Source organism: Sus scrofa, chromosome 4, assembly GCF_054392235.1.
Source record: "Sus scrofa isolate SSC_HxYL_T2T_F1_AM1 chromosome 4, Sscrofa_HxYL_maternal_Yorkshire_Landrace_v2.0, whole genome shotgun sequence".
Taxonomy (NCBI): domain Eukaryota; kingdom Metazoa; phylum Chordata; class Mammalia; order Artiodactyla; family Suidae; genus Sus; species Sus scrofa.
Genome location: NC_139386.1, coordinates 72,819,186 through 72,831,649, shown reverse-complemented (window position 1 = coordinate 72,831,649; position 12,464 = coordinate 72,819,186). Strand labels below are relative to the sequence as shown.

The following is a 12,464-nucleotide window of genomic DNA, read 5'->3' as shown; positions in this document are numbered from 1 at the left end:
GCTGTAGGGTTTTAACAGCTAAAACATTTAAAATGGAAGATAGATTTTAATCTCGAGTATAAAAAGCACAGAAATATATACAGATTCCAAAAGCAGTCCCAAACGGTTTGTAAGCCACCAGCAGTGTCACAAAGATTCTATCCCTGTGCAGAAAATACTTTACCCAACTAGTTTCACTCCTTAGATATTTCAGAACAAATGTCATGGAAATTTTCTCTAGGTTAGAAATTGCCTTCAAGGCAAAGGGGAGACAAAATGAACTTTGCTGGTCCATTCTTCTAGGCAGAGTTCGGCAGAGTTCACTATTCACCCAACAGAATGGTTAGAAAAGTACTTTACACATCAATGATATGCCCAGATTACTTGTGCTTTTTTAGGATTCATGAGAGCAAGGTGACTGGGATGGGGAAGAGAAGAGCTAGTCATGTGTGCCTAAATAGGCACAGGGTTCTGTCGGGATGATATTTACCCAACCTCAACTTCAAGGACATTGACGTAGCTAACCCATCACCAACAGAATCTACTAACAACTTTTCCAAAAAAGCCTGATCACACTTGATGTCTCAACTATGCCTTTATAGAAAATCATATGCTTAAATTTTATTCTACCATAGCTAGTATGATTCCATGGCCCTTCTTAACTTTCTGTCAGGGAGCAACATGGCAGAGGGATGTATAATCCTAAAGCCATAGGACTTAGGATAATTTTATTGAACTTGAAACATTATCTCAAATAGGTATTTAGGTTAAAATCTGGTAAAGTGCAGGAAAACCACTCATTTTTCTTTTTCTTTTTCCCCCCATTTATATAATTTTTTCCCCATTATAGCTGGTTTACAGTGTTCTGTCAATTTTCTACTGTACAGCATAGTGACCCAGTTACACATACATGTATAGATTCTTTTTTCTCACATTATCATGCTCTGTTATAAGTGACTAGATATAGTTCCCAATGCTACACAGCAGGATCTCATTGCTCATCCATTCCAGAGGCAATAGGCTGCATCTATTAACCCCAAGTTCCCAATCCATCCTGCTCCCTTCCCCTCCCCCTTGGCGACCACAAGTCTATTCTCCAAGTCCATGATTTTCTTTTCAAGCACTCGTTTTTCATTGGAACTATTCTGCGTGGCCACAAAGAACATACTCACCAAAGTTCGCTTTGCCTGTGCTAGGAGTATCCACTCACACGGCAGCTTCATAAGGTCACCCGGGGCTTCTGGGTTGAATGCATGTGTCTACCTCATTGCTTTGATATCAGTGGCATTCTAATCCAGTGGGATAACTTTACCAGTGAGGTCATCAGAATATGTTAGTCTGTGTTTGGTAGTTCTCCTATAAAGGATTACGTTTGTCATGGTACCTTCAGTGTAAGGAATTTGAGTTTTTACATCAAATCACATTTCAACAAGACTTCTCTAGGATTGTCCCTCACTCCACTAAGTTACTATTTTTTACACGCAAAGCATCATAGAAACATTTCACTTATGAGATGAGATTGATCAATTACCTCCCAATCATAACATATTTGTCTGGAATCTATAAAAGACAGCTATCTGTTTAGAAATATTGGTAGTATTAGATTTTATTGCCTAGAGAAAAAAGTCCCTTTATTCATAGTTTGCTCAAAACCAAGCCTGTGGTTTTGTAAAAATTACATATATATCAATATAAATTTACATAAAGTTACAAAATTACATATATATATACATACACATACATATTTTCACATCTTGGTAAAAAATTTCTACTTTAGCACTTTAGCAGTTGAGCGATTATGTCATGTGACATAGTAAAGTCATTTAAATTAGGATTTTTACCCATTTCACAGACTTTTCTAAACACAAATTCCATTAATTGTAATGTCATTTTCATCTCAGTAAAGCCTGTACAAGTGGACTTAAAAAGAAGTAGAATAGCCTGAACTCTTCCCCAAGAACTTTCCTCTACTGCATGCCTTACGGTAGCCCCTCTTTAGATTATGAGTGGGATTCCTTTCATGGCTCTTGGCCAGAGCCAAGATAACCTGAGCTTGCTTTCCATCCCTAATAATAATTATGTCCCATGTCATTATTATTATCCTTTCTCCTCAGTAGAAAAGTGACTGGACCAATTCACAAAAGACTAGGCTCTTCTTCCTGTGACGCAGCTTTGCTTCTGTTGCAGATCGGAGTTGAGGACCGGCCCCTCCAGGGCCAGGCTGCAGCTGCGGGGAGTGGGAATGGAGCTGATTCTGAGCCAGCTCGACATGTCTTCTCCTTTTCCTGGTTGAACTCCCTGAATGAATGAAGTTCATTCCAACTGCTGCCCCTCTGTCTGCCTGGCTGAGATGCACACAGGCAGCAGGGAACCAAGATGAAAATAATATCATGCCAATGATGAAAGGGACCTCTGAACAGGATTTCTATAAAAGATACCTTTTAATTCCAGATGACTTATCTAACACAGTGAGGGAAAACCATGCTTTGAGAAAATAGTTGCAGAAGGCATTAGGAAAAAAAGGGGAACTTGATCTTATGCAAATCTTTATCATGTGGGAAACATTACAAAGGGTGTGTAGGTGTGGTATGTGTGTGCGTGCGCGTCAGTAAAAGTGGCAAGTGTTGAAAAAAGTCGGCACTACACTCTTGTCTCTGATAGGCGCTGCCTTTGTTATGATAGCATAGTAGCTCTTATTCTCTTTCCTCATCAACAAGGCAGGTGGTCAGTAAAATTCAGTGTTAATTCAGAAATGACCGATTTATCAATATATGGACAAAAGGTAAATCATCGACCAAAGGCATGAGACGCTTCACAAAGCTTTCCTCCTTGTGAGATGTCGCTGGATGGATACCTGGAAATGTTCTCTGACTCTGGTGCCACATTCTTGGTCCAGAAAGCTAAAGGCCTAGGACATTTCTTGTGCCATTTTTCTAATCTTAGTTTGAGATATGTAGATGTCAAGCACTTTAACTGTAAAAGACTTTTCAACAGGAACTGTCTACTTTCTACCGAGGCACCAATTTGCTGAGCTGTAGAACAACGGCATGTATTTAAATATATATGTGCATATAATACACACTATATGCATATATATATACATTTAAATCATGCTTTATTTGTCCCACCATAGTGCCTCCTTCAAAACATACGTATTACTCTGTATGAACTCTTAAATAAATGTTGTTTTTAACAACTTAGTCTAACAATGATTTTATGTGTTTCATATCATCCTATTATTACTCCATTAGTCAAGTGTATTTAAAGAGTCCCAAGGGAAGAAGCATCTTCATATATTCGAATTAATTCTGAAGTATTAAACATTTGATTGAAAAAAAAATTTTTTTTTTTGGTCTTTTTAGGGATGCACCCAAGGCATATGGAGTTCCCAGGCGAGGGGTCCAATTGGAGCTGTAGCCACCAGCCTACACCACAGCCACAGCAACGCCAGATGTGCCTACACCACAGCTCACGGCAACGCTGGATCTTTAACCCACTGATGGAGGCGAGGGATAGAACCTGCAACCTCATGGTTCCTAGTTGGATTCATTTCTGCTGCACCATGACGGGAACTCCTCGATTGAATTTTTAAGTTAATAACTAAACTACCAAAGATGAGTGCACTGTAAAACCAATTAGGTGTGCTATTTGATTTTAGAAGTGCACAGTGATAGTATATATTCCTAAGAATTAAAGTGATTAGGGTTGGCATAGACAGAAATGAAGTATTTGTGAAGTTGTTAAAGCCAAAATGTGCTTTATGGGAAAAATGTTCCCAAGGGCCATTTTATAGCAACTAAATTTAGTTGTTTTAAGTGGAGAGGCTATCAAGTTTTTCCTATTAGAAAAGGAAAGTCAGCCATGGAAAACAGCTTAAAAATTTTTTTAATGGTGCCAAAGTAATAGTTTGATAAAGTAAGCCTTTGTCATAGAAAAAAATGGTGCAGCATTTTGGTCCTATCATGGGAAGAAATCCCTGCCCCAATGTTTCTCTTTTCTTTTCCTCCTTCCCCACTCTCCCCAATTATTTCACATCTTATAGTTAATCAGGGTTACATGTTATTTTCATTATGAATCTGTCTTCCATTTATAGAATTACCAAGCCTTAGAACTGGAAGCAACTTTCCAAATTATTTATCTCAATCTCTGAGGTACAGAGATTAAGTCCAGGGCAGTTGCATTATCTGTGTAGGCCACTGACAGTTGCTTGTGTTTTTAGAAGAAAATAAGATGCAAGGAGTTTTGTCTTTTCTTGTGCTGAAGTCAATCTGGAGGAAGTAAGGAGCTCAGAATATTCCCCTGTGAGCAATGAAGAGGAAAAGTAAAGTCATCTTTACCTTTGCAGCTTTTATTAGAAATATAAATATTCAACATTCTCTTACACAAACAAATTGACCAAGGATTGGAAAGATGTTTTATTACTGAAACGTTTACAAGGAAAAGTTGATTCAACAAGCTTACAAAATTTTATGTCACCCACCCAAGAGAATGACATTCTCTTTAGCTCAAACTACAACAAAATCATTTGGGTGACTTACGCCTGCTTCTTCAAAACATTTCCCCCTGGGTCTATTTGCTCTTTAAAACATCATTAAAGACACCTGGAAATAAAGAGAAACTAAACACAGACGATACAAATTACATTTTGTTGCCCTGTGGCACGTGAATACACTTTGTGCATGCTTTTTAAGGGGTACGAGCGCTCTTGCTGCACGGTCTTCTACTTCTCAAGCTATATAAAAATAAACAAATGGTATCAGAGCAACGCTATGGTACAGAATACTGTAATATTTTTTATTTTTGTTTTTTTGTGCTAAATGCAGAATCTTTTTGGCCAAACGCACCGTTTCACTTCCCAATAATCTCCATCAGTTTCCTGTTGCTGTGAGCTTGCTGCGCTAACTGCTCCGCCCTGGCCATTTCCAAGACTTCTCTGAGGAGGTGGAAGGTGAGATCCAGCGAGATGGGAGGTTCCTCGGATCGCCTCTCCCTCTCGGGTGCCTCCTGGCGGCTGCTGAGGGCATTCTCTGCGCCGCGCTCCGCGGGACCCGAAGGGCTGTCAAGCGGGCGCCGGGGCAGCGGTAGCTGCTGCAGCAACGCGCGGAAAAAGTTGGCAGCCACCTCGTCCGGCCGGTTGCCGCTGCTGCCGGTGAGAGGCGAGGAGGCGGGAGAGAGTGGAGCAGCGGGACTCTTATTGAGGTTACCCAGGCGGAGGAAATATTCCTCCCCCATGCGGAGTAGGACCGGCCGAGGCTGCGGCTGCTGGGGCTGCTGCTGCGGCTGGAGGAAATCCAGGGCCTGGGGGTGCTGCGGGGCCTGCCGGGCACCCAAGACGGGGCCCCGGCTGAGGAGGGCCCTGCATGGCGGGCAGGGCAAGAGAGCCACCAACAGGACGCCCGCGGACACAAGCAGTGGCAGCCGCATTTTAGGGGCGCTAGCTGCGGCACAGCGGTGGGCAAAGGGCGGAATGAGAGAAGGAAAGAGAGAAAGAAAGAGTTGATCAGAGTTTAGCTCAACTGGGAGGTGCGCTTGGGGGGGTCTTCCTACAGGACAGCACAGATGTCAGGGGCTCCAGCGGGCGCTGTCCGCGGTGCTGACGCGCACGGACTAGGACTTCCAGAGTTGGAGTGAGACCCAGACCCAGAGCAGGAACAGGGGCGCCTGCAGGAATTGGCGCCAAAGCTCAGCCCCTCGCCAGGCTAGAGTGACCCCTGCGAGACTCACCAAGGGACAGTCTCGAGTCCCCTTTCTAACAATCCTCTAAACCAGTCCACCGAGCTCTAGAGAAGACTACAAGTTTAAGACCCCACCTGCTTTAATCATGCCCCCCTACCCCCGCGCTCTTTCCGGATGTTTCGGCATTTTTTCCTCCAAACTGAGAACTGCTGCCTCTTCCTCCCTTTTCTCCATCCCTGCCCTCGCTCCCTTCTCTCCTCGGGGAGGTGGGGGTCGGGTTGGATTGGGGGCTCGCCTACACAGCCAGCGAAGAATAACTGCCCGTTCGGGTAACGTTGAGCAGCCGTCTAAGTTTGCTTTTGCCACATCCCAGCTACTATCGGAATCTTGAGGCACAGTCAGCAAATACACACACACATACACACACACATACACACACACGCGCGCGCGCGCCGAGGGCCAGCTGAGTGGAGTGAGCGGCTCATCGCATGGTGGCAGCTCAGGCAGCGCAGTGCGAGGTTGGGGACGCATGCATTTCCGTCTAGGGACGCCCTACCTTCTGAGGCGCTTCTGTAGGTGAGCTGCGCGCCGCGCCTCTCTGCAGAGGAACGTCTCTGGGGTTTTCAAGGGTTTTCTTTGCTTCTCCTTTCTGTCCCCACTGTTCTTCTTTCCCTCTTCTCTTTCTCTTCAGTCTCTCAACGGACTTGGGCTCTGAGTTTCTCCACACCAGAGCCTGGAGTGGGATTTTATAGTGTCGACCCTCTTCAGAAACAACGCAGCATTTGCCTAATAAGCTGACGCTCTCTTGACAGCTCGATTGCGTGCTGCCTCTGCTCCTGCATAAATCATAGGGCCCTGCCGGGGAATGAGGGGCAGAATTTTTGCTATCTCAACACTGAATCTCACATCCAATTATATCAACAGATATTTATCGCCTCCTTGGTGACGTCAACGAGCCCTAAAATGGAAGGGCTTCTTATGACTTGTCCATTGACAAAAATTCTTGAATGAGATTTCCCAAGTGTGAAAACATACTGACCTCTTACTATGAAGGGCCGAAGTGAAGGTCAGAAAAGAGCCGATGAATGGGAGGGGAGAGAAGAGGAAAGTGTGAAGGAAGGGAGGTGGACCAACCCACAGTCCTGTGGGGAAGCAGCATCCACTTATAGGGGGCTCCTGAACCCCCTCTTCCCTCTTCCTCCTAACTTCTCTGACCAGTTGTCTCAGACAAAACCTCAGTATCTGAAAACCTCCCTCTGCTAGAGACGTGTCCCATTACCTTTCTGCCTGGATAAGAATGAAGAACAAGGAGATGGGAGTGCATAGACCTCCAGCTTTTAAGCCTCTCTCTGCTTTTTCCTCCCAAGAACAGATAAAGGAATTATGAGCCTACAGAGGTAAGACCAATAAGCCTCTTTGGGAACACAGCTCAAGTTTTTTAAATGATACAAGAGCTACTTCCATGATGAAGAGGCACAAACCAAGATCAGTTAGGGGTGCAGCAAAGATTTTAAGTTCTCCCAGAACCTCACTGTTCCTCCTTCATCTCTTCTCTCAGAATGTGAAATTAATTGTGGGCTTTTCTGTTCCCAAATTAGAGAAAGAAAGGACCAGTGAGAGGCGGATGAGTTAAACAATTTTTATCTAGCTTACTCAATGCAAGCCCAATGACAGAAACATCCATTCTAACTTTCTATTCTATACAAATAGGACAGAAATCACTCTTCTTAACTGCCTGATTACAGGGCTAAATTTACCAGTTGCATGTTTTTATTGATGAATACTGAGTCTGTAAAACAGTATCTTCATTCATTTTACTTCCAAATACTATTAACACCCACAATAGTATCCATATCAGAAGCACCCAGTTTGTTGCTGTTTTAATCATTTCTTTTTCCAAATTCAAATGTGCTGCATGGGAGCCTGATAAATAAATACTCTCTAGCACTACCAAAGAATAAATGCTTATAAAACCATACTCAAATTTCACAATAAATTGATACTATCATACAGGTGGGAGGCAGTTACCTCTAATTCTCCAATTCAAAATGCAATTCCAAACTCTGGTATCTATGATTCAGTTCAGCTTCTAGATAACCACCAGAGTTGTTTATCAGAAATTTCCTGTTCCTCATTTCTGGTTACCTCTGGCTGCTTCCTTTGCATTGTAGCTCACATGACAAACGATGCAATACACACTGCAACTCCTGTTTTGGGGTCTGTATTAATCCACAACCATTCTCATAAACAAAAGGAAGGTAGAAAGAAAAATTCTGGCAGTTTCCAGAGAAGCCCATAGTTGGATCATTGCATGGAATGTGCTTCTGACATAAGAGAATAGAGAAAGAAATGTGCCTTCTGGGGAAGATGTGAGTTATTAACAGAAGATCATAAATATGGAAAATGGTTGTGCTTTTTAGAGGAAAACTGTATTTTATGTTGGTAGGAGATGAACCCTCCTCTGTCTCAATTGGCAGATTTTAGCTTGGATGTCAGCCTGGAGGTGAACATAGATTTGGAAGGGGAGGGTCAGGTAAATGGAAAGAGAGTAAGAACTAGGAAAGGAATAAGATCAAAGGTTTAGCTGAGAAGGCCTGGGAAGTTCCTCCAGAGAAGGAAGAAACAACATGTTCTAGGCTTTGACTAATGCCAAATCTCATCAGATCTCTCTCCTCTTGGGCTTATTGAGGATGTTGTTTTAGTACAGCTCCCTCATCACTATTGAATCCTTGCTGTGAGATTTCCCTGGAGTAGGTAGTTGGTTAGGCAAAGTGGCTCTGACTAAGCATGAGGAACAAAAGACCTAGATCCCAGAGGAGAGGGAACTGTGCAGGGTAGCCCCTATTCACCACAACTTAGCCAAAAGTTAGAACTCATCACAGCACTGACAATTCATATTAAAAGTGACTGGGAGAGATCAGTCAGTTTTTAATGAGAACCGGAGAGGTTAAGTGACTTACCTGAAGTCACTCAGCTAGTTAGTGATAAAAGTCAGAATTAGAACCTAGTTCTTTCAGGAGTTCCCATCTTGGTTCAGTGAAAATGAATCTGACTAGTATCCATGAGGATGCAGGTTCGATACCTGGCTTCGCTCTTTGGGTTAAGGATCAGGCGTTGTTGTGAGCTGTGGTATAGGCTGCAGACTCTGCTTGGATTCCAAGTTGCTGTGGCTGTGGCATAGGCTAACAGCTTCAGCTCTGATTTGACCCCTAGCTTGGAAGCCTCCATATGCCGCAGATGTGGCCCTAAAAATCAAAAAACAAACAAAAAACCTAGTCCTTTTGACTATCAACCTGTATTATTCCCATAATATAATGATACCCTTTGAACTTCCTTTTCCAGCAGAGACACAGGAACAAATTGAAGTGAGAAGATGAATTTAGTGAATTTGGTGAATATTCTCACATCAGTCATAAGTTACTTTTTCTCAGACTTTGCTTATATTGATAAACCTAAGATATGAGAGCACAGAGATTCTCTGTACATGCTGATGTCTCAGCACCTGATCTGTGCATACACTGCTGTTTACCTTTCAGCTGAATCTCATCATTGCTACATGAGGTTTTATAAAACAATGCATTGCCAACTTAGGACGTGTGAGTGTAATTCTCCACCTTAGTTTTACCTTGGAAAAAAGAGATCTTTTGATAAAGTATAGAGTGATGTGGTTCTCAAAATAATGATAATTGTGTGATTGGAGAAATAACATATATGTACAGCAAACTAAATGCCCAAGTCCATAAAAATTACCACTGCTCTCAGTCAATCTTACATGTAGGAATAACTTCCTGAAAGGAGTCACTGGAGAACCAATTTAAATTGCTTTTAGAACTATCCACTATGGGCACAAAACAGATTATTTCATGTTTTCAACTATTTTTCAATAAGAAGATAATATAGGAAGGGTATGGTTAAATGTAAAAAGATATGGCACAGCAGTCCAATGAATAAAGAAATATCAGAAAGAATAGTACCTACTGGATATATTCCAGCATCTCCCTGACTTTTGAGGAGATCTCAACACATACTTCTATTAGCAAAGCTCATGGCAAAGACCGTCTCCAAATCTGCTAACAAATATTTGTTGAAACAAATCTACCATCTCCGATGACAGCCTTTAAAAATGCCAAGGGTGGATAGGTGGTTTGATAATTTTAACTTCCAGAGGTAAGTCCAGGGAAAGGACCTAAAACAGCACAAATATCCAACAGCTTCACTGGTAACAGTAACTTTTATTAATCTCTTCTGATTTTCAAAGCCATTCGTCCTCCTTACAGAAAACTTTAAAAAAAAGAAAAGTATAAAGAATACAAAATTCCTCATATTCCAGAATATACCCTCCATTAACCTTTTATTGCTTCCCTTGAGAATTTTTTCCTGAGCATATATATTTTACATAATTGGGATAAAACTGTGTTCCTGATTGTGAATTTCTACCTAACAAAAACAACAAACCTTATTAAAACCTTAAAAGTAACTGGTTGGAGGAATCTTTCCCAGATTCCTAGACTAGGTTTAGGACCTGTGCTCTGTGTTCTGCTAACGTCATGAACGTCCTCCATCATAAAGCTCACATTTTCACATTCTTACTACTACCATGTGTGTCTTCCTTGCTGGATTGTCAATTGCGTGGCAGAGACTTGACTGTCTTTACAAACTGCCATATTCATTACTCCAGCCCCTGCCGCAGGGCTAAAACACAGTAGATACTCATAAACCTTCTGGATGGATGAAAAAAAAAATCATCCATAAACCTATCAGACTGAAGTTACTAGATAAAGTTTTGTAACTAAAATTTTATAATCTACTTTTTTCCACCTAAAATAATATCTCATTTTCCTATATCTAAATGACATCCACTTATTGACTGTATGGCATCCTGTTAAGATATACCACTTTCTATTCATTCCTCACAGATGATCACCATTCTAATAACCTGACTTTTAATTTTTCTCCCACATCTTACCCTTGTACCTTCAAGTAATCATTTCCTGATCCTTCTTGTATAAACAATATCTTTTAACTCCTCAGATTGTAAAACGAGAATATTAGTATTCCTTTAGCTTTTCACACACCCTCTTGCACCATGATATCCCAGGTCTTATCAGGTGTACTTTTATTTTATTTTTGTCTTTTTAGGGCCGCATATGCAGCATATGGAAGTTTCCAGGTTAGGGGTAAATTGGAGCTGCAGCTGCGGGCCTATACCACAGCCACAGCCACATCAGATCTGAGCCACATCTTCGACCTATACCACAGCCACAGCAATGCGGGATCCAAGCTACGTCTGTGACCCACACCACAGCTCATGGCAATGCCAGATCCTTAACCCACTGAGCAGGGCCAGGGATTGAACCCATAACCTCATGATTACTAGTCAGGTTCGTTGACTTTTGAGCCACGATGGACACTCCTCAGTTGTACTTTTAGATTGTCAGTGTTGATATTTATATAGCCATAGTTAAGCATTCTGTGCATTGACCATAGATTGATCTAAAAGTTAAAATCAATATAGTTTATAACCGTTGACTATGTAAAAAGTGTTCACTGCATAACAAAGTCACAGATTCTGATATATTTCCTTTTTTTTTTACAATTATTAATTATCTCTTTTATATTCCCAGTTTGGTTTTTCCTTGAATTATTAAGCTTTGTTCCCAATTTCTTTCATGATAAGAAATCTATCAAGCCCTTCTCCTCTTTTTAAGGCCTATTTGAGTACTCTAACCTTCTGCTTTGAGATTGTTCACTTTCTAAATCTGATGATGCACAGCTCTCTTCCTGGGACTATTTCCTGTTTAATTAAATGAATTCACTATCCAGAATCACATGATTTATTCCTTCTTCTTCTTCTTTGTTTTTTAGGGCTGCACCTGTGTCACATGGAAGCCCCCAGGCTAGGGGTGGAATCAGTGCTGCAGCTGCCAGCCTACACCACAGCCACAGCCACATCAGATCTGAGCCACATCTTCGACCTACACCACAGCTCACAGCAATGCCAGATCCTGAACCCAGTGAGCAAGGCCAGTTACTGGTAACTAGTTGGGTTCATTAGCACCTCGCCACAATGGCAACTCCGATTTATTTCTTCATGACTTCTGTATTTATTTTGCTAGAGCAGCACATCCAGAGATAACTTGCTAAGAAAGGATGTATGCAGGTAAATTTTCTGCGTTCTTGCATTTCTCAAAATGGTTTTATTTAACCAAGATAATGGTTTTTCAAGGTGAAAATTCCAAGTTGAACATAATCTTCCTCCAGAACTTTGAAGAGTATTCCCTTGTGTTCTACAATCCAAGAAATTCAATGGCATTTTGATTCTCATTTCTTTTTTTTTATTAAAAAAAAACAAGAACAGAATTTATTGGCTCATATAGCTAGGAAATTCAGGAAGGTATCTAGCTAAAGACATGGAAGGATCAAGCTACTAACATTATTTAGTTAGGGCTATCCTTTCCCAACTTTCCACTTCTCTCCCCATCATTATATTTTTTATTATTGTTGTTGTTGTTTCAGGTGTACAACATAAATCAACATCTTTATATGCTGTAAGTAACCACCTCCAAAAGTCTCGTTACCATCCCTTACCATACATTTGATTTCCTTCACCCCTTTTGCCCAGCTGCCAGCCCCCTTCCACTCTGATAGACACCAATACATTCTCTGTATTTGTGATTTCTTTTTTTTTTTGGTTTGTTTTGTTTTTTTAACATGCCACATATGAGTGAAATTATATGGTACTTTGTCTTTTTCCTTCTGGCTTATTTCATTTAGCATAATACCCTCAAGGACCACCTACATTGTCACAA

At 41.4% G+C, this 12,464-nt stretch overlaps 2 protein-coding genes across 16 annotated transcripts in view; one reads left to right on the top strand and one right to left on the bottom strand.

Moving 5' to 3' along the window:
• TRIM55 (tripartite motif containing 55) overlaps nt 1-3,175 on the top strand; it is a 43,913-nt gene extending 40,738 nt beyond the window's left edge. For 12 of the 14 annotated variants that reach the window (XR_014842721.1, XR_014842720.1, XR_014842719.1 and 9 more), the window contains one exon: nt 2,167-3,175. Coding sequence is in view for 9 of the 14 variants with exons in the window: in XM_021088507.2 (XP_020944166.2) it covers nt 2,167-2,289 (123 nt within the window). In the remaining 5 variants the exon portion in view is untranslated. 14 annotated transcript variants of the gene reach the window in all.
• Nucleotides 3,176-4,307: 1,132 nt separating this feature from the next.
• Nucleotides 4,308-6,377, bottom strand: CRH (corticotropin releasing hormone). 2 transcript variants are annotated; one of them, NM_001113062.1, is given in 2 exon segments: nt 4,308-5,417; nt 6,212-6,376. In NM_001113062.1, a coding segment is annotated over 1 exon segment (576 nt). In that variant the 5' UTR covers nt 5,404-5,417; nt 6,212-6,376; the 3' UTR covers nt 4,308-4,827.
• Nucleotides 6,378-12,464: the final 6,087 nt, after the last annotated feature.

Excerpts from the sequence above, each read along its gene's own strand:
- CRH (XM_021088452.2), bottom strand. The coding sequence starts at position 5,403 with ATGCGGCTGCCACTGCTTGTGTCCGCGGGCGTCCTGTTGGTGGCTCTC.